Source organism: Pelophylax lessonae (genome assembly GCF_965119305.1).
Source record: "Pelophylax lessonae genome assembly, chromosome: 5".
NCBI lineage: Eukaryota > Metazoa > Chordata > Amphibia > Anura > Ranidae > Pelophylax > Pelophylax lessonae.
The window spans coordinates 201,991,801-202,015,009 of NC_138772.1; the positions used below are offsets into that span (position 1 = coordinate 201,991,801).

Genomic DNA, 23,209 nt, shown 5'->3' on the forward strand with positions numbered 1-23,209 from the left:
AACAAAAAAAAAAAACACAAATCAAAAGTTCCCAGATCACTTACCAGCCAGCATTCCCCCTTACTGCATAGGCCAGTAATAGGTTGGGGTGGTTGCTATTTGTTTGTATCATTTGTAAAATTCTAAGGCTTGGTTACCCTAATGTGCCATTAAAACCACAAAACATGGATTTCTTTTATGCATTATTGTATTTGAACATTCATAGGAACCAATCAAGACAAACTTTTCTCAGTAGCTTTCATCAATTTCCTGTTCAGGAACAGATCGAGGTATAGCATAACCTGATACACTCATGCTGAGTTCTTCTGCTATGCTTGAGCTTAGCTCTCCTGTGATACTGGAGCTTGGATCCTCAGCCACATTAGGACTGGGGACTTCTGCCATGATAGGACTGAGCTCCTGTACAGTAATAGAGTTCTGATCCTCTGTAAGACTTGAGCAGGACCCTTCAGCAAGGCTAGAATTTGGCTCTTCTACACCAGTAGAACGAACTTCTGTAATGTTATAATAGGCATCTTCAGTAAAGCTAGAATTAGTTTCTTGAGCAGGACATGATATAGACTCGTGTGAATCAACAGAATGAATGGCACCATTGGTTTCAGGGAACAGCTCCTCATTGGGATCATAGTCTGAGCAAAGAACATTTTTGCCATGAGTGGATCGCTTTAGTTCTTTGTTGCCCACAGGATCACTTAAAACTTCAGAATTGATTTCACCTAAATTTGGGGAGGATACACCTTCATCAACTTTTGAGCATGAAGTTTCCATTGTTTCAGCAACTTCCTCTTTGTAAGCCTTCTTGAAGATGGTTCTCATAGTGATGGGAATTGACATACAACTGAAAAATAGAAAATAAAATAATTTAGGATTAAAAGTGACGTAAAAGGTTTTTTTTTTTCTCTTAATTTAAATAACAAACGTGTTATACTTGCATGCCCTGTGCAATAGTATTGCACAGAACAGCCCTGAACCTCTTATTCTAGGGTCCCCTGCTGGCGTTCTTGGCTCCTCCTCTTCTCCAATTGCAGGCTCAATCCCGAGCTGGGCTGTGAGGTTTTTTTTTTTTTACGTAGAATATACATTACGTAGAATGCGTAGAATATACATTAAGGTAACCTTTGGAACCATTTGTGAATACCCGAATGTCACTGCTCGCTTCTGGCGTGTGCTGTAATTGTACACAGTAGAGCCTGTCAGCAAGTCCCAGCCAATGATTTTTGGCTGGGACCTGCTAATTGCCTGTGTACTTTCACTGCCCAGAGCTCTATGTTGACAATCAACACAGGGGTCTGTACAGAAGGAACAATCTCGGTTTGCATGGATGAGAAACTTTGAGATCTACTAATAAAAAGCAGTGCACGTTACACATAGTTAGGCACGCATTTAACCCCTTGATCACCCTAGATGTTAACCCCTTTCTAGCCAGTGTCATTAATACAGTGACAGTGTAAAGCATCACTTATTACTGTATTAGTGACACTGGTGATGTCAGTGGTAGTTAGTCCGTCCCCCCCCCCCCCAGCGTCAGTGTTAGTCCCCATTCACACTAGCGCGACTTGTCAGGCGACTTGGTCGCCTGACAAGTCGCGGTGGGTCGCCTGCCATTGATTAGCACAGGACCCGTTCTAATAGGAGCGACACAAGTCGCTCCGACTTAGAAAAAGGGTCCTGTACTACTTTGGGGCGACCTGGAGGCGACCTGCATTGACTTCAATGATATGAAGTCCGTGCATGTTGCGCCGAGGTCGCCCCAGCAAGTAGCGTCGCCCCTGTGTGAACGGGGTCTGAGATTGCCAGCCGCACTATCGCAGTCCCATTATAGGTCGCTGATTACCGCCATTAGTATAAAACAAAACAAAAAAACAACAAATTACAATATATACCATAGTTTGCAAACACTATACCTTTCACACAAACCAACCAATCAATAGACACGTATTGGGATATTTTTTTCTCAAAGACATGTAGCAGAATACATTTTGGCCAAAGGTTATGAAGAAATTCGTTTTTATAATATTTTTATTGGATGTTTTGTAGCAGAAATAAATAATAGTTTATTTATTTAAATTTCGCCAATTTTTCGTTTAATATTGCAAAAAAATTAAAAACCCAGAGGTGATCAAATACCACCAAGAGAAGGTTCTATTTGTGTTTAAAAAATTATTTAAATTTTGTTTGGGTACAGCATTGCATGACTGCACAATTACCAGTTAAAGTAGCACAGTGCTAAAGCAAAAAAATGGCCTGGTCATTAAGGGGGTAAAATTACAAGAGCTGAAGTGATTAAGGCATAACTGAATCTTTAAAAAATAAACGTGTAGAATTTAAAAACCATCCATAAAATTCAGTGTGGTGTTCCTCACATCCAAAGTCATGAATCATGCACCATCATTTTGGATTTAGGAGTCAGATGTGACTGGGGGGTGGCAGAGGATAACAATGTGAAGTGGGGCAGAAGACAATACTGTGACAGACTATGTTCTTCATGCCGTCTTTATTTGGGGCTTGATCTTATTCCCCTGGGGATCTTTGATTTCCTCCATGTTCTCCAGGTAGATCTCAACCTCTGAAAGGCTGCCTACCCCTGAGTTAGAGGGTTTAGACCAGGGGTCTTCAAACTATGGCTCTCCAGTTGTTTAGGAACTAAAATTCCCATTATGCCTAGTCATGTCTGTGCATGTCAGAGTTTTAAAATACCTCATGGGATATGTAGTTCCGCAACAGCTGGAGGGCCATAGTTTGAGGAAACCTGGTTTAGGCAAACCATTTACTACTTACAGGGGTGTTTACAAATGATCAGCTTTTATTTATTTTTTTATGGTAAACCTTTATCCCAAAAGGAACAAAAAACTGCTAGTGTATCTAACACTCCCCTCCCCCCCGACAATGTTGCTGTCCAAAGGTGTCTCAGCTCCTTGATCCAGAGTGTAGGTACTCCAATACAGGTAGTGTGTTACCCGCCAAATCAAAACAGGTAAAATAGAGGAAAATAAAAAACCTAAAACAAAATGAATGCAGCCACCACATCTAATAATTGGTATACTGCAATAAACTACATGTTTGGTTTTGGGTTTAAACAAATCATTATTTAGAACGCTGTTGAAACACTAATCTGCTGCCTCAAAATTAGAAGCAGCATTGGCATCTCTCAGTGGACCATTGGGATTCCCATCTGGTTTGTGCATATCTCCTGCAGACCTTGTGAAGGAATGTGATGAACACTTGTGAATTAAGCAAAATGTCTATTTTTCTATGTGTATTCTTCTCCACACACACACACACACACACACACACACACACACACACACATACATATACATATATATATATATATATTTTTTTTTTCCCTCTGTCGTCCTTACTCAAAATGGCCGTTACTAGATACCTACTCGCCCCCACCCACCGAGATGGAATGTGAAAAGAAAGATGGAGCCTTGGCACAGTGCCTTCAAAAGAAGATAACATTCATGAACTCGAAAAGGACCACTTTATAACGGACCTGACTAATCAGAAAGCTGCAAATAATCAGTATTATGCTAATATTATGCTTATGACATACTAACATATGACACCGCCTACTAACTATATAATATACTGTCCATTAGAAATAAAAGTAGTATCATTTACCTGAACAATGTGTGTCAGTCTATGATATCCTTGTGCATGCACTCTAATTACCTATTTAATCAGATCCAGCAGCAAGAAATCTATTTTGAACCTGATTGAGGTTCCTTAACCATTACAACCTCATAGTCAGCCCAACCCAACAAAAGGAGTTTGGGGTAGCAGATTATCATCAGCCTGCAACAGAAAGTGCAGATCCTGGCAGGTACTCCATAGAAGAAACTTTTCCTAAAGCCGATTTCTATGCAAATATAAAATGTTTATATAAAATATATTAATGCAGCTCTGTAATCATTTATACATAATTAAATGTATTTGTAAATGCAAGTAGTGTAATACCTGAACTAAACTGGTATCAGCCACTCCCAGTACCTGAACAGCAGGGCTGGAGCATGAGAGGAAGAAGCAGCACTAGGGATCAATCAGTTCAAGTGCTGACAAGAAGCATGCTGCATGCTGATAGGACGAGAAAGCAGAGTGACAGAAAGATGATCTCATCACTGTGCTGCTTTTTCATTCACTGACCAGTAACAAGCTGGAATGAGTTCAGGACAAAAGTGGACTCAGAAGAAAGACTGGAGGACATCTAAGTGTAGAAAAAGAAAAAAAATAAAATAATGCAGGAGAAATCTTTGGACTAAAGCAGGCATGCCCAGAACCGCAGGCAATGCGGCCCACTGCCCCCTGACAATTTTTTTTTTTTTTTTTGCTTTTTGCTGGGGAGGAAGGAAGTCGAGTCGGGGGCACGACAAGAGGCAGCCTCGGAGGGGATCATCCACTAGTTGTGTTAAATTAGTGCTGGGGGGGGCGCGGCAGCCCGGGAAGGGCGCGGCAGCATTTTATTACTTATATACCTTAACTAATAGTATATATTTTATATGCGGCCCGAGAAAATTTCTGTACACTCAAATGTGGCCCAGAGAAGCCAAAAGGTTGGACACCCATGGACTAAAGAATAATATTGCAGCAAAGGCATATTTTTAGTTGACCTTTTGATGCTATTATCCTGTTTCCGAAGACAGGATTTTGTAATGGTACTCAGTTTAGTTCCTGATGGTTTATTCCTTAGGAATGGATATTTGTATCCAAGATTTAATTTGTACAGCCAGCTGTATGCATCACCTGTGGCTCCCAGATGGTGAATTATGGCAATATTTTAGGTTACATGGCCCAATACGCGAGCCCTTCGAGTAAGATGCATTAATGACCAATGTACAGTATATAGTTTTACATTTTTTGGCTCTACAAAAAAAAAAAAAAAATAATGACATATTCAAAATTTACCATTCCAGAATCTTCACAATAAATTCACTGTTGCAAAGTAAGGGAGGGTCAGAGGAACTGGTATACAGGGTGCTCTTTAATTTCCTTGAGCTCAAGACTTCAACCACAACTGCACAGAACAAATGAACAGGTTTACTTTACAACATGGCAGCAGGAACAGCAACATTCACATGACATTTTATACAGAAGGCAGAAACATAGGTTTTACTTTACAACATGGAAACATTTTAACCTATAGGAGCCATTTCATTTTTTGATCCTCCATAGATCTATAAAACACATACCACACGAAAGACTTCCACCACTGGGATTCTGAAATGAAATACAAATTTTCAATTCTTTTTGCAGGGAGACTTCAAAATGAAGTATGCCTTTGTGATCTGCAGAAAAAAAAAAAAAAAAAGTACCTTATAGGTGAGGGTTTCAAATTGTGGTGCCTAACCAGTGGCTCAGCTGAATCTTCATAGTCTCCGATGATGCTCATGGCGAACTAACCACAGATGATCAACACCTGCCAGTCTGGATCCATATTGCACAATATGCTATCCTTAAGGGCAAGTTCATCAATCAAATTCAAATACCCTGGCCAACCCTCCAGACCCCACTGCACATAGTGGCCATAATGACTTGGTTTGTTGTGGTTCCAGTCTCCCAGGTAAGCAGAGGACAAGAGAGCCCTGGAACCACAAGGAGCGGACAAGTGGGGATGCACATACTGTGTACAGTAAAAGTGATCAGGTGGCTCTGCAGTCATCAAGATCACTTCTACCAGAAAAGCCCAGATCCTGCAGAACAAAAACAAACAAACTGAAGGCTGCTTTTGCAGCTGTAAGCTTGGTTTTTACACTTTGATTAGTTTGGCATGTCCTGTGGGGCATTTCACACCAACAGCAGTCAAAGGGTTAAACAAAGCCAAGAAGATTTCCTTTACTTGAGTTTCTTATATTGTTCAGCATTGATTTTCAGTGCCATTCGGTAAAAAATGAACTAGTGCATAGTAATGTTTTAAACTCCTTTTCACTTCACAGGCTTTCTGGAAACTTGTTCTTGATCAATGACTCAGTTTTAAAACCTGAGACAGCCAGGCAAATAGCATTTCCATGAGATGGTGAGCAATAGCAGCCTACATATTCCTCTCATAATATATTTTCCTTTAAGAAAACGTTTACAGTCAGATTAGGAAACGTTTGTGTCTCTAGGTTTTTCTTGATGCCTTTCCTTCTGAAGAAGCTAACAATCTGGCTCTTATGTAGATACTTTGGCTTTAATTAATCCACAGTGGATTGCTTTTTGAAAGGTGGTATAACAGCGGCTGTCAGGCAATAAAATTGCCACAGCTGCAAAGCTCAGCATAGTGGCCGTGGCATATGTACAGCCCTGGGAAGCTGTAATATTATTCAGGAGGGTAGCCAGGAGGGCACTAAATTCACAGGTCACCCACCTGTTTTTTCCCCCCATGTGAAAGTTCCCAACTTCAACAAACAATCATATACAAGAAAGGAGTTTTAAGTAGGTTTGCACGGATACTGGTGCCAATACCGAGTACTTACACAAAGTACTTGTACAAACAAACACTCTCGATACCCGAAAACCGATACCTTTGCGGTGCGATTTGAGCCCATACAAAAATTAATAGTCTGAACTGCATGCGGTTTCTCCCACCACTCCTGTGTGATCCCAGTATAGACAGACAAGGAAGCACCATTTAAGAAGTGCAGCAATGGGCAAGGAAACCGTTTATTAATAAATATTATCACAACTCGCATGTTAAGAGTACATAATATATCTTGCACATCAGATCCAAAACCATGACCACTTGCGGTGCTCACAGGGCTGAAGGAGATGCAGAAAAGTCATGGACCCCTGTGGGTATAGGGCTGAAGGAATGTCAGCTTGGGGGTGGACCACCTATACATCTCCTCCAGCCCTGTGAGCACCACAAGCAGCTGTGGTTTTGGATCTGACGTGTAATTCCTGATAACATTTCTTAAAAAGATGGTTTACCCAGTGCTGCACTTCTTAGATGACGCTTCCCTGTGTTTCTATTCTGGGATCACATAGGAGTGGTGGGAGAAACCTCATGCGATTTGGACAGTAATGGCACCGCATTTCTTTTAAAATCGCATTGCGATTCTTTGCAGTGCCATTTGAGCCCATTCGTTTTGTATGGGCTCAAATCGCACCACAAAAAGGCATCAGTACTCAGTATCAGCACTTGTACTTGCCAGGAAAAAATGGTATAGGTGCAACCATAGTTGGGTTGATATGCCTGGGGTGTCTATAACATAGAAGCATTGCTGGAAGATTGGTGAAAGCATGGGAAACTGCAGTTTAAGGTTTCTAAATGTAAATTAATGCATCTAGGGAAAACGAATCCCCTGAGGGAGTTCCACTTTGTGGGTACAGTGTAGGCCAGCACTACAGAAGAAAAAGATTTGGGGGTACTTATTTCAGATGATTGCAAAATGAGCAAACCAGTGCGACCAGGCAATGGGAAAAGCTAATAGAATTCTAGGATGCATCACTAGAGGGATGACCAGCAGGAGGAAGGAGGTCCTGATTCCCCTATATAGATCTAGTGAGACCTAATTTAGAATACTGTGTCCAGTTTTGGAGACCTAACTTAAACAAACAGATATTAATAAGATAGAACGAGTCCAGAGACAGGAAACAAAAATGGTAAAAGGTTTGGGGGATAAAAAATATCAAGAGCGACTTCAGGAACTTAATATGGACAGCCTGGAGGAAAGAAGAAAAATGGGGGACATGATTGAAACCTTCAAATACATCAAAAGAGTGAGTAAGGTTTAGGTGGGAAGTTTTTTCAATATGAAACCAAAATCAAGAACTCAGGGACATGGCCTCAAACTAACTGGAGGAAAGTTCAAAACTAATTTTAGAAAGTATTATTTTTCTAAAAGGGTAGTTAATGCTTGGAATAAACTTCCAGCAGAGCTAGCGAGCCAACAGTAAATGGCTTCAAAACACGCTGGAGACAAACAGTGATCGATACTCTAATCTATACCTGCATTCACTATATCTGGTCTCCCACAGCACCCAGAACATGGAAATGCAATTATTTCAGCGAATATAAACTGCTAAAATTGGATTTTTGTACTTACCGTAAAATCAATTTCTCTGAGTTCGACAGACACAGCACTCCATAAATCATAACTATTTGGTTATATTGCCTACTCCAGGAGTAGGACTAGGCAGAACAAAAAACATCTGGCTACCCCCATGGGCCGTCCTCAGCTTGGTATATACCCCCCCCCTTTCTTCTCTAGGTAATTAGTTTAGTAGCAAGCAGTAATCGCAGTATCAGAACTCCATAGAGGGGTGGGTGCGGTGTCTGATGAACTCAGAAAAATGGATTTTACGGTAAGTACAAAAATCCCATTTTCTTTCGTTCATCGACGGATACAGCGCTCCATAAATTATAACTACTGGGACTCCAAAAGCAGTGGCAAGGAAAATGAGGGTTGGGAAAATAACCCAAGGTTAAACATACGTGTCCTTAACCACTTTACAACCGGAGGATTTTGCTGTCTTACGTCCAGACCACTTTTTGTGCTTCGGCACTGTGCGACTTTAACTGACAATTGTGCGGTCATGCAATGTGGTACCCAAACAAAATTTACGTCCGTTTTTTCCCACAAACAGAGCTTTCTTTTGGTGGTATTTGATCACCTCTGCGCTTTTTATTTTTTGCGATATTAATAAAAAAAGAGCGAAAATTTTGCAAAAAAATGAAATTTTCAACTTTGTCTTTTAAAAAATATCCAATATACTCAATTTATGTCATATTTTTTGGCCAAAATATATTTAGCTACATGTCTTTGACAAAAAAAAATTCAATGAGCGTATTTTTATTGGTTTGCGCAAAAGTTATAGCGTCTACAAACTATGGTGTAAATACTGAAATTTTACGCAGCTTTAATTTCTGACTGCCTATCTCAATTCATGAAGTGCTAAAATGGCAGGGCAGTACAAGACCCCCCCAAATTACCACTTTTTGGAAAGTAGACATCCTAAGGAATGTTCTGAGACGCATGTTGAGCTCATTGAATATTTAATTTTTTTGTCACAGGTGTTTGAAAAATGAATAAAAAAAAAAAAATTTTTTTTTTTTAACACAAAGTTGTCACTAAAAGATAAATTTCTCACACATGCCATGGGTATATGTGTAATTACACCCCAAAATATATTCTGCTGCTTCTCCTGAGTACAGGGATACCACATATGTGAGACTTTTTGGGAGCCTAGCTGTGTACGGGACCCCGAAAATCAATCTCCATCTTTAGGTTTTCTAATGGCGTAAATTGCTGATTTTACTCCTCACTACCCATCACAGTTTCGGAGGCCCTGAAATTTCAAGATAGCACAAAACCCCCCAAATGACCCCATTTTGCAAAGTAGACACCCCAAGCTATTTGCTGAGAGGCATGGTGAGTCCATGGAATATTTTATATTTTGCCACAAGTTTTGGGAAAATTACAATTTTTTTTTTTTTTTTTTTTTAACACAAAGTTGTCACTAAAAGATAAATTTCTCACACATGACATGGGTATATGTGGAATGACACCCCAAAATACATTCTGCCGCTTCTCCTCAGTATGGGGATACCCCATGTGTGAGACTTTTTGGGAGCCTAGCTGTGTACGGGACCCCGAAAATGAATCTCCATCTTTAGGTTTTCTAATGGCGTAAATTGTTGATTTCACTCCTGACTACCCATCACAGTTTCGGAGGCCCTGAAATTTCAACATAGCACAAAACCCCCCCAAATGACCCCATTTTGCAAAGTAGACACCCCAAGCTATTTGCTGAGAGGCATGGTGAGTCCATGGAATATTTTATATTTTGCCACAAGTTCCGGGAAATATATTATTATTATTTTTTTTTTTGTTTTTTTACACAAAGTTGTCACTAAATGATATATTGCTCACACATGCCATGGGTATATGTGAAATGACACCCCAAAATACATTTTGCTGCTTCTCCTGAGTACAGGGATACCACATGTGTGAGACTTTTTTGCAGTCTAGCCGAGTACAGGTCCTCGAAAGCCAACCCCCACTTTCAGGCTTTCCAAGGGCGTAAATTGTTGATTTCACTCCTGACTACCTATCACAGTTTCGGAGGCCATGAAATGCCAAGACAGCACAACCCCCCTCCAAATGACCCCTTTTCGGAAAGTAGACACCCTAAGCTATTTGCAGAGAGGCATGTTGGGTGTTTTGCAGATCTCACTTTTTGTCACAAAGTTTTGGAAATTGAAAAAAGAGGGAAAAAAATGCATTTTCCTGTTTTTTCTTCATTTTCCAAAAAAAATGAGAGATGCAAAATACTCACCATGCCTCTCAGCAAATAGATTAGAGTGTCTACTTTGCAAAATGAGGTCATTTTGGGGGGTTTTGTGCCATCTTGGCGTTTCATGGCCTTCAAAAGTGTGATAGGTAGTAAGGAGTGAGATCAACAATTTACGCCCTTAGAAAGCCTGAAGGTGGGGAGTGGTTTTCCGGGTCCTGTACGCGGCTAGACTGCAAAAAAGTCTCACACATGGGGTATCCTTGTACTCAGGAGAAGCAGCAGAATGTATTTTGGGGTGTCATTTCACATATACCCATGGCATGTGTGAGCATTATATCATTTACTGACAACTTTGTGTAAAAAAAAAAAAAAAAAAAAAAATAATAATTTTCCTGAAACTTGTGGCAAAATATAAAATATTCCATGGACTCATCATGCCTCTCATCTAATAGCTTGGAGTGTCTACTTTGCAAAATGGGGTCATTTGGGGGGGTTTTGTGCCATTTTGGCATTTCATGGCCTTCAAAAGTGTGATAGGTAGTAAGGAGTGAGATCAACAATTTACGCCCTTAGAAAGCCTGAAGGTGGGGAGTGGTTTTCCGGGTCCTGTACGCGGCTAGACTGCAAAAAAGTCTCACACATGGGGTATCCTTGTACTCAGGAGAAGCAGCAGAATGTATTTTGGGGTGTCATTTCACATATACCCATGGCTTGTGTGAGCATTATATCATTTACTGACAACTTTGTGTAAAAAAAAAAAAAAAAAATAATAATTTTCCTGAAACTTGTGGCAAAATATAACATATTCCATGGACTCATCATGCCTCTCATCTAATAGCTTGGAGTGTCTACTTTGCAAAATGGGGTCATTTGGGGGGGTTTTGTGCCATTTTGGCATTTCATGGCCTTCAAAAGTGTGATAGGTAGTAAGGAGTGAGATCAACAATTTACGCCCTTAGAAAGCCAGAAGGTGCGGATTGGTTTTCCGGGTCCTGTATGCGGCTAGACTGACAAAAAGTCTCACACATGGGGTATCCCTGTACTCCGGAGAAGCAGCAGAATGTATTTTGGGGTGTCATTTCACATATACCCATGGCATGCGTGAGCAATATATTATTTAGTGACAACTTTGTGTAAAAAAACAAAAAAAAAAAAAACAAATTGTCATTTTCCTGAAACTTAGGGCAAAATATAAAATACTCCATGGACTCAATATGCCTCTCAGCAAATAGCTTTGGGTGTCTACTTTCCAAAAAGGGGTCATTTGGGGGGTGTTTGAACAGTCCTGGCATTTTATGCTCAATTTTAGCAACACATCACCCACTCTTCTAACCACTTGAAAACCAAGCCTTTTCTGTGAGTTTTTGTTTACATGAAAAAATATTTTTTTTTCACAAGAAAATTACTTTGAACCCCCAAACATTATATATTTTTTTAAAGCAGAGGCCCTACAGAACAAAATGGTGGATGTTGCAATTTTTTTTGTTACACGGTATTTGCGCACACATTTTCCAAACGCAATTTTTGCGTAAAAAAACACTTTTTTTATTTTTAATGCAGAAATACACTATATAATTCCAAATTGTTTGGTAAAATTTAAAAGATGATCTTATGCCGAGTTCATAGACACCTAACATGACATGCTTTAAAAATTGCGCACGCCCGTGCCGCGGCAACAAACTACGTACGGTTTTAAAAGCCTTTAAAAGTCTTTACAGGTTACCACTTTGGACTTACAGAGGAGGTCTACCACAACAATTACTGCCCTCGACCTGGCGTTCACGGCGATACCTCACATGCATGCTGAAATTGCGGTTTACATATGACACTAGACCAACGCTTGTGCGCGCATTTGCGCGCAAGCACGGGGGGACAGGGGGGCTTGATTTTTTTTTTTTGTTTTTTTTGTTTTTTTAATTTGCTTTCTTATGTTATTTTGACACCTTTTCTTTCATTTTTTTTTCTTTAATCATTTTTATTGTTATCACTGTGAATTTAAATTTCCTCTATGATAGCAATCTGTAGTGACAGGTACTCTTTTTAAAAAAAATTGGGGTCTTTTATACTCTAGATCTTTCCTCTGACCTTAACGCATCTGACCATACCAAAATTGGTGTGATAAAATACTTTCCCAATTTCCCAATGGCGCTGTTTATTTCTGGCGAAACAGAAGTTATGAAATGCTCGTAGCCTCCGGCATCTTAGGCCATAGAGATGATTGGAGCCATTCTCATCTCCAATCAGCTCTATGGTTAGATAATTGAACCACCGGCTGCACTCTCGGGTTAACCGGTGGGACAGGAGAGCCCGAGAAAAACCGTGGAAGGCAGCGGAAGGCGGCAGGAGGGGGGGGGGGGAGTCCCCTCCCACTGCATGTAAAAGCAGTCTAGCGGCCAATTATCCGCTAGGATTGCTTTTACATGTAAGCCGACCGCTTGCTGTAAAAAACAATACCAAGATGATGCCTAAATCTGCAGGCATCATCCTGGTATAACCACTCAAAGTCCAGCAACGTACCAGTACATTGCTGGTCTTTGTTTGGCATATAGGTTTTTTTTTTTTCATGCAGCCTGTGGGCTGAACGAAAAAAAAGAGAACCTATCAGAAATCAGCACAGGAATAATGCGTAGTATTACTCATCATTAACCGCCCAAACAACCACCCACTGAATTTAATGATGGGTATACACGACACTATCCACGTATACCAAAATAGGATTTTAACTGCAGTGCTGAAATCAGAAAATCACCACAGCTGCTATCAGCAAAGGTATCCATATATGCTGAGCGCAAACGCTGTTTGTGTCAGAATATATAAAATCAATGCATGGTAGCCGACGAGTACCTGCAAGAGAAACAGGTCACAAAAGAATGAAAAAACAAACAAAGTACATTAAAAAAAAGTACATTAGGAAGAGTAGGACATATAAAATGACTGACACAACAAAAGTTTTTGGATTCTCATCATTAACCGCCCAAACAACCACCCACTGAATTTAATGATGGGTATACACGGCGCTATCCACGTATACCAAAATAGGATTTTAACTGCAGTGCTGAAATCAGAAAATCACCACAGCTGCTATCAGCAAAGGTATCCATGTATGCTGAGCGCAAACACTGTTTGTGTCAGAATATATGAAATCAATGCGTGGTAGCCGACGAGTACCTGCAAGAGAAACAGGTCACAAAAGAATGAAAAACAAACAAAGTACATTAAAAGTACATAGGAAGTGTAGAAGAACATAAAAAATGACTGAGACGACAACTATTTTTGGCTTTTATGTATTTTTTTTTTTTTCTTCAAACGTCGAGTTCCAGGTTCCAGGTTCGGGTCTCTCAAAATGACGATAGCCATCGAACATCTTTTGAGACCCTGTGTAAATGTGCCCTAAACTGTGCCGTGCTGTACCCTATGCTAATAATCCACTAGTGTGTGGTAGCGACGGAAACAGTCACCGTGGCAAAGACCAGGTCGGTCAGGACAGTCGGGACAATAATTCCGGGTGTCACGCCTAAATCCGCGCTTGCTGCAGACACGGCATCTTTTTTGGGGGTATCGTTTGGTATCGGTACTCGGGAGGTATTGCGGAAAATGCCTCTCATGCAGCCGCCTCACTGCATCTGGTTGGGGAAGTTGGGCAGGAGCACCAGCTGAATACAGAAGGGCTCTGATTATCTCTTCTTGGAATTGAAAGAAGGATAATGTTCCAGCAGAAGCTTTGTATAAGACAAAAGCGTTGTAAACAGCCAATTGAAATAGGTATACAGACACTTTTTTGTACCAGCGTCTGGCCTTACGGGCAATTAAGTACGGTCCCATCATCTGGTCGTTGAAGTCCACCCCTCCCATTTTATGGTTATAGTCGTGGACACAGAGGGGTTTCTCAACAACAACACCGGTGACCGTAGTAATTTGGACTGCCGTGTCTGAGTAAATGGAGGACAGCACGTAAACGTTTCGTTTGTCCCTCCACTTCACTGCAAGCAATTCCTCGCACCTCAAGCAGGCTCTCTCCCCCGAGCTCAGTGGGGCATTCACTAGCCGTTGGGGGAAGCCCCGGCGATTAGATCGCACGGTGCCACAAGCGCCAATTTGCAATTGATAGAGGTGTCTAAAAAGTGGCACGCTTGAATAGAAATTGTCCACGTACAAGTGGTACCCCTTTCCGAATAAGGGTGACACCAAGTCCCAAACTATCTTGCCGCTGCTCCCTATGTAGCCTGGGCAGTCGGGGGGCTCCACAGTGCTATCTTTTCCCTCATAGACACGGAAATTAACTGTATAGCCTGTGGCCCTGTCACAAAGCTTATACAACTTGACCCCGTATCTGGCACGCTTGCTGGGGAGGTACTGTTTGATAGCAAGGCGACCAGTAAACTTAATCAGGGACTCGTCAACGCAGACATCTTGTTGGGGGGTAAACAAGGCTGCGAACCGCTGATTGAAGTGGTCTATGAGGGGCCGAATTTTGTGGAGCCGATCATATTCAGGGTCTCCCCGAGGACGACAGAGTTCATTGTCGTTGAAATGCATGAACCGAAATATTTGTTGGTATCGAGCCCTGGACATAGCAGCAGAGAACACGTACATTTGATGAATTGGGTCAGTGGACCAATATAACCGCAATTCATTCTTTCTTGTAATGCCCGTGTTGAAGGAAAGGCCCAGAAAGGTTTTAAACTCCTGAATCGTAATAGGATTCCAGGCGAATGGTCTGGCAAGGGGTGAATTTGGGTTGGCGGCGATGAATTGTTGAGCGTACAAATTTGATTGGTCCACAATAGATCTGAAAAGATCTTCAGTGAAAAACAGCTCAAAAAAGTTTATGGGATTAAAACCAGCTGTTTCCACTTGGATTCCGGGTTGGGCGGTGAATGGGGGAAGTACTGGCGCTGTGGAATCTGTGGGCTGCCAATTAGGATATGCCAGCGCTTCAGGGAGGACACTATGGGCTCTACAGGCCTGTCTTCGGATACGCGGTGGCTGCGGGCCACTACTCGTGCTAGCCACCGCACCAGCTTCAACTGCACTCAGGTGACTCGCCACGTCACCAGGTGATACTGCAGTGCTGGTTGAAGGTCCAGGGTGTACTAGGCCGCTCGTGCTTGCCAGTTCACGAGAAGTGTGAGCGGCACTAGTACTGGCACTCTGCTGCATACCAGAAACCTCCAGTTCTTGCAAGTCAACAACTCCAGAATGGGGTCGGGTACGCCTGACCCTAGCAGGGACCCCTCTGTCGGAGCTATCTGTCAGGGAGCCGCTGCCGTCATCTGGTTCGTATATTGACCCTGATTCTGACAGTGAGGCTTCCCCATCGCTCTCACTTGACATGGCCATTATACTGTATATAGCATCATCACTGAACGAACGTTTTGTCATTTTGGTAGCTAAATTTACTCGTACAGTGATGCGACTACTAGGTAATAAAAGCACCTGGTTGTCGAGGACTATTTGGTCGCTACAAAGAAAAACTGCTAGTGCTAACAGAGATCAGGCCTGACTCTGCTAACGCAGCGGTTTTGTGTGATTTGTGTTTTTTGGAAGTGTCAGTAATCTATTGATTACTACACTTGCCTGGGTAAGGTGGGCTGGGCAGGGGGGCTAAACGCAGGTGCTAGCAGGAATCAGTGCTGATTGTGCAAACACTGCGTTTGGGGAACACTAAATTATGAGGACGCTAGTATAGTTCTGATCAGATCAGATATTGATCTGTTCAAACACTATACTAGTAACGGTGGTGTGTGTGTGTTAGTGTACTTGACTCTAACTGACGCTAAGTAACGGTGGTGTAGTGGGACCCTGACGCTAACTAGCTAGCCTAAGTTGTGTCACCCGTGACGCTAATACAGTGATCGGTAATCACTGTATATAGTGAACACTGTGACAGGGAAGTGAAGGGGTTAAACTGGGGGAGATCAAGGGGTTAAACCTTTATAGAGGATAGATGGCGGGTGGCCTAAACCTATTCGGGCCTAGCGCAAGCGCAAATTAGGGTCACCAGTGACACTAAATACAGTGATCAGTAGTTATCTGATATACTGTATATATTAGTGCACTGATTTATATGGAGTGAAGGGGTTAACTGGGGAAGATCAAGCGGTTAAAAGTTTATTAGGGAATAGGTGGCGGGTGCCCTAACCCTATATGGGCTTAGCGCAAGCGCAAATTAGGGTCACTAGTGACACTAAATACAGTGATCAGTATTTACCTATATACTGTATTTAGTGCACAGAGTAATAGGTAGTGAAGGGGTTAACTGGGGCTGATCAAGGGGTAAAAACTTTATTAGGGGATAGGTGGCGGGTACCCTAACCCTATTTGGGCCTAACGCAGGCGCAAACTACGCTCACAAGTGACACTTATACAGTGATCAGTAAAATATCTGTATACCACTGTATATAGTGTTCACTGTGAGGGGTTTTGGGGGTGATCAGGGGGTGATCAGAGGTGATGAAGGGGTTAAATGTACCTATGTGAGGTGTGTCAGTGTAGTGTTGGTGGAACTCACGTTTTTGGTGTGTCTCTGTCTCTCTCCTGGAACCGAAAGGACTCCAGGAAGGACAGTGACATCACTTCCCCTGTCTGTGTTTACATTACACAGACAGGGGACAGATTGCCATTGGTGGGGACCGATCTACAGACACTGACCAAAAATCATTGGTCAGTATCTGATGACTGATCGGTTCCCTACCGAATGACATCGGGATCGGGACCCGCGGCGCGCGGGAGCGCGCTCTGGAGCCGTGATCGCGCATCACGTTAATACTACGTGGCTGAGCGGTATCGTGCCGCTCTGCCGCAGTAGTATTACCGTGAGCGGTATTAAAGTGGTTAACCAGGACACAGGAACCTTAACTGGGTCACAGGAGCCCTGTCTGAAAAAATAAAAGTTTAAAGAAAAACATCCCTAAAGAGCCCTTCTTAAAAAGCAGCCTGCAAAACTTTGCAGCCAAAAGAAGTATCCGCAGATGCCAAAGTATCTACCTTCTAGAATTTTGTGAAGGTATGCACTGACTACCAACTGGCCCCCTTGCAAACTTGGGATATTGATGTCTGATGTAGGGATGATCGAACTTTTCAAAAGTTCGGTTCGGCCAGAACATCCGAACTCCCGGAAGTTCGGCCCGGATTTCAGAACCCCATTGAAATCAAAGGGACCCGAACTTCGGTAATCAAAAAACACCATTTTGAAGCCCTAAAACCCAATAAATGCCCCTAAAAAGTGCCTAGGGTTTTGGGTCATGCCCCAGGGACTATTAATCACACAAAAAAAAAGTTCTTAAAATTGTCATTTTTGATAGAGAGCCAATTGTTGAAAAAATTAAAAAAAAAAAAAAAAAAAAAAATTCTTTGGATTTAGTGTCTGGGGGGGGGTCTAAAAAGTGTACCTGTGAAGTTTCAGCTCTGTAGCATGTCCAGAACCAGAAAAAAAAGATTGTTTGTATTAGGTCACTTCTAGAACAGGGATATGGCTCCGCTATTTTCACACCTTGCCGGTTTAGTAGCAAGCGTTTTTTTGGGCATTTTTTGGGGGACTTTGGAGGCAGGCAAAACATCTGAACTTCTGTGTAGGGGTATATATACATACATACATGCACCCATGTCTGTATATATATATATATATATATATATATATATATATATATACACACACATACACATATATAGGTGTGAAAATAGCAGAAATCTATGCTTGCGCTAATTAACACCAATATAGCTTCTCACAATGCATACAAGTGTGTGTGTGTATATATAACCCTATACAGAAGTTCAGATGTTTTGCCTGCTTCCAAAGACCCCAAAAAATGCCCAAAAAAAACGCCTGCAAGAACACACCTGGGCATTTTTTTGGGCATTTTTTGGGGGTCTTTGGAGGCAGGCAAAACATCTAAACTTCTGTATAGGGATATATAATATATATATATTATATATATATATATATATATATATATATATATATACACACACATACATACATACATACACATACACTTGTATGTATTTATACACATACACACATATATAGGTGTTATAGGAGCGGAGATATATGCCTGTTAATTAGCGCAAGCATATGTTTCTGCTACTTTCACACCTATATATGTGTATATATACAGACATGGGTGTATGTACATATACCCCTACACAGATGTTCAGATGTCATGCCTGACTCCAAACATCTCCTCAAAAAAGCCCAATAAACGCCTGCAGCAAAAAGCATGCTCACAGGCGAGAAGCCATATCAGTGCACTGAATGTGACCTAAGAGAAACAATCTTTTCTCTATAGCGGTTACCCTGATATGAAAGGGTTTTGTCACATGTCGAACCCCCTGAATGAAGTTACGAACTAAAGAGTGCATTGCTAGGGGTCGTGAAAGAAGATTGTCAAGGCCGACACCTGGTCCTTGATGGTACTCAAGGCCAACTTCTGATCAACGCCCTGTTGAAGAAAGATGAAGATCCGAGCCACAGAAAAGGATCAAGGATGAGTACTAACCGACTCACACCAAGAAATGTATGCTTTCCACATACGATGGTATATCTTGCTAGAAGATGACTTCCCCCCGCCTTCACCATAGTAGGGATCACTGATCCAGACAAACCTCTATCCCTCAGTACCTTGCTTCCAATATCTAAGTCATTAAAACCAGCAACTGTAAAGCAGGCTGTAAAATATAGTACTGCGCAACCAAGAATAAAAATATAAATATAAAAACGTAAAAATATGTAAATTGCTATGTGTGATCTCGTATCTTCAAAGTGATGAGCAAAGTGAATAGAAAGCTAGAATGTCTGCCCCACAGTAATGGAAGCTAGGTGTACAAGAATCAAATTATGTAACAGAGTGACAATAAAGTGCATTAAGAATATAAAGCCTAATGTTTTCCTCACTAAAATGAATTAAAATAAATACAACATATTCCCTTTACCGGGCTTCAAAAATAGGGCTGCTATAAACTTTGATATACTACACCATGAAGGTGTTTTCCATTATCCAATGTCGGGAGACACTAGATCGGAAAAAGATTTAGAGGTGAAAGGTTTCCCATAGGCCACCAACATCCTGAGAGATGAAGAGGACAATACACAGGAGGATTGCAAACCACCATTTATGAAATACCAACAAGAGCTGTTTTAAAGTATTGGAGGTGAGCAGTTAGCACACACAGAGGTTTTATCACTGGAAGAGCACCCCAGGGACCTTAATTATTGGTGAAGGACTTTGCATCAAGCAATAAGGATTGTGTCACAAACATTTCACAGATATTGAAAGTCACTTTTCTTTTTTTCTTGTATTTTGGACTTTAGCCAAATTTATCTTGGTCTTTTGCACGGATTATTTGCACATTTATCGGTTTATTCCCATTATTTAGGAGTTACCTACTGAGTGAAGCAGTTTGATGTGTTTTTTTTTAATAATATATATTTGTATCTAGTTTATAAATGTTATACACTGAGCACTTTATTGTCACTCCGTTACATAATTTATGATTATTGTACACATAGCTTCCATTACTGTGGGGCAGACATTCTAGCTTTCTATTCACTTTGCTCATCACTTTGAAGATATGAGATCACACTTCGCACTTTACATATTTTTAAGTTTTTATATTTATATTTTTATTCTAGGTTGCACAGGACTATATTTTACATATTTGTTTGTTAAAAACTGTTTTTTGGGTAACCAGAACAGTACTAGCAGCACCTGGGAGTTATTTTATTTGTCTGACCTTTTATGTTATAGTGCAAGAGCCATCACCTCTTGGTGTAAAGCAGGGTGGTAGATTAGCCCTTGGGACAACTGTGGTCTTCTTTGAGAGGAAGCCCCCAAGGGACGTTTACGGTCACCAGGATGATTGGAAGATCCTCGCTCTTGATTCCTCACAGGAAGAAGCCCGAGCCGAGGATGATAATGGCCTTATCGTGGTCCTTGGACCCCGTGACCACGTCACGTACTTCGGTATTCTCCTGTGGAGCCGAACCTGCTAAAGGAGCTACATGTAGGACTGTGCAAACCGAACTGTCTTGAAGGTGGATACCACCAGACTCAGAACGTGTATGCAAATCGGGAGAAAGAACTGTCTGTGTGACAGCAGCCAGAGAATCACAGCCTATGGTTCCTGAAATTTGTCCAGAGGAAGAACCACCCTGGTCAGAATTAAAATCAGACCTAGACCTAAAATCAGACCTAAATGAATTCCCTGGACAGGGATAGGGGGGACCTTGGTAGCTCGGACATCACCTTAATCTTTTCAGGAATTAAACCTGAAAAGAACAAAAAAAAAAAAAAAAAAAACTTTGTTCCCCTTTCTGGGTACCCCCAAAAAAAAACTTTTGCGGACCTCCTTGATGCTCAAAGTCATCCACAGGGCTGGAAACCAGCAAAGATGCCCCCCCCCCACCTCAATATTGGGTGAGGGCAGACCTTCATGCTGAAGGGGTCTCATCTGCTGGTCCGGAGAAGCTAGCTCTAGGTTTTCCAGACTATGGTTGCTTGGTACCTCCCAGGGAAGATTTAAAAGATCTATTTCCCTTGTTCTTTCCTGTCAAGCGGGTCCTTTAAAGGTTAAATAAAGCAACCATGATCCCAGATAGGAATCCCCAACCTTTTAACAGGAGGGTCCACCCCTGGTGAACTAGTCCACTTTTTTAAAAAGGTACTCCCCAAAAGGGTAACGTACAGAAAAATGTTTGGGGACCACAAAAGGGTAATTTTGGTTGTTTCCATTCCTTACAGAAAAACCTGTCAAAATAAGGCACATAAGGAAACACCTTTGGAGAACGAGGTGACTTATGCGTACCAAACGACACAGCCATGTCCGTGGCTACATCAGCCGCATCCTCCATTTTTCCAAGTCTCTCACGCACTGCAGTGATAAGTTCGTCTACCAGCGCTTTTTGATTCGCTGCTGCGACCACAAAGAAATCTTCCTCACTATCGGATGGATCTGGGCGTGTGATATTAAGTTCCCCTGGACAGGCTGCATCCACGGCAGAATCAGGCTCAAAATCGGATAAGACAGATTGAGCAGAGGAAGGCGGGGGACACTTCCTCCTGGGCCTTTGCAAACATGCCACTTCCACCCGGGACACTAAGGACTGCAGGACCACCGGCCTCCGACGGCGCGCGCGTGCTCCCTAGAGCCTCACAGGCTAGCGACGTAGTAAATAGTCGTGCGGCGGTCGGCAAGTAAATAGTCGTGCGGCGGTCGGCAAGCGGTTAAAGTAACGTAGTGCCGAATCGCAAAAAAGGGCCTGGTCATTGAGGGGGGGGGGGGGGGAATCTTCCAGTCCAGAAGTGGTTAAAGTGGTTGTAAAAAAGGTAAAAGTTCCCACAGTCCTTCTAAATATTTAGCAGAGCCTGATCTCAATCCAGTGCTGTGCATGTCTACAGCAGCTCTTCTTTCCGCTCCCACAGGCTTGGCTGAGAGCAGCAGAAGCCACTGGCATCTGCTGCTGTCAATCAAAACCTGTGAGCAGAGAGTGGGGGCGGGGCCTGAGCCAGGCAGTGGGTCTGAATAGACGCAAACAGCGAGTGCAACCATAGGCCAGGAACAGTGGCGGGGGACCGCCTGTGCAAAAAGTATGACATTTTTAATTTTATTTAAAAAAAAAAATGAAAAAAACTTTAGAAATCACTTTCAGACTTTTCTTGAATATACTCATTGCTGTATGCTTATCTTAGGTTTCAGACTCAGGAACTCTGAAGCCAGACACACTGGCAACTAGCATTTTCAAAAGAAGCTTAGTAATGACAGCCCTCATATTACTCTCCTGACAGGTATGCTCCGAGTCTCTTTTGTGATAAAGGTGGTGAGGAGAAGTGGACCATACTTACCTTTAGGGTTTATTGTACGAGATAAACAGCTGTTGAGCAAAGTACTGTATGCTGCTTGATATCGTAAAATTTCCAGGACAGATGGAACATGACTCGGGTGTGTGAAAGGTATTTTGTTCACCAGTGCACCCATCACAGCACTTTCATTTTCACATCCACTGTTCAATACGTAACAATGGTCCATACAACCTGGAAGAGACTGAGGAGGATACAAGCTCATTCACATAATACTTACATTCAAATAATGACCAATATCACCAATTAAAGTTAAAGTTAGTACAGCAGAGGTAGCTAATCCAATCCAACAGATCTACAGGAAGAATGTTCTTTGACAGAGTTAAAAAAAAAAAAAAAAAAAAAAAAAAAAAACACTTTTGCAATTGCTAGTATTTTAGTATTTACCAATATAAAACTACTTTCAGTAAAAACTTAATAGTGCTTGGCAGAGACACCTCTGTTCCAGCACTGGTGTGTCCCAGGGTCCCTTACCAGCTGTTGGCATCTTTGGCTGGTGCAGTTTCTGGTTATAATGTTTGGCAATTTTGATCGGCCAGGCTGCAGTGCAATCATTCCCTGGCAAGCACAGGAACTCATTGATCTCACCAGATACCAAAATTTTACACCAAGTTGGGCATACACAGCTTAGTGTACAGTGCACACAGGCAGGTAATAGTGGGTCAAAAAACAAACCAAAAACACTCACACTGCACACACACACACACACACACACACACACACACCTGCCTGTTTGCAAAGGTTTATGCTTTTATATAAAGTTGCACTTTAACACTTGGGACACACATTTGTGGCTAAGCTTTGCAAAAAAAGAAAAAAAAAAAAAACTTTAAAAGGCCGTTGGATCGAGTTTGTACATTCAGCCATTCTCTGTAGTTTATGGCTAGCTGTCAGCAAAGGATAACCTCTTCCTCTGAGGTATTAGTAAACCATTAATCATTTGAACAATGCAGCCAGATGTCACAACATGGAGTACCGGAAACAAAACCAAGCCCACTCTGTGGCTATGTGAATAGACAGAATCAATAAAATCAGACAAATGGAATTTTCACCAGCAGAGGTAATCATAAGAAATTTTGGGAGGACATGGTTATATTGGACTGAGTTTACCAATATCCCGAGTAGACTGCTAC

The 23,209-nt window shown here is 41.7% G+C and overlaps 1 protein-coding gene across 1 annotated transcript in view; it reads right to left on the bottom strand.

Annotated features, from left to right (window-relative positions):
• Positions 1-228: 228 nt before the first annotated feature.
• Positions 229-23,209, bottom strand: part of LOC309556853 (mediator of RNA polymerase II transcription subunit 1-like) — a gene marked incomplete at both ends in the record, with an annotated part of 66,622 nt that continues 43,641 nt past the window's right edge. Inside the window, 4 exons of the mRNA XM_082259379.1 lie at positions 229-838; positions 4,909-5,017; positions 5,193-5,288; positions 22,062-22,260. Coding sequence (XP_082115505.1) covers positions 229-838; positions 4,909-5,017; positions 5,193-5,288; positions 22,062-22,260 — 1,014 coding nt within the window. The remainder of the gene's footprint in view (positions 839-4,908; positions 5,018-5,192; positions 5,289-22,061; positions 22,261-23,209) is intronic.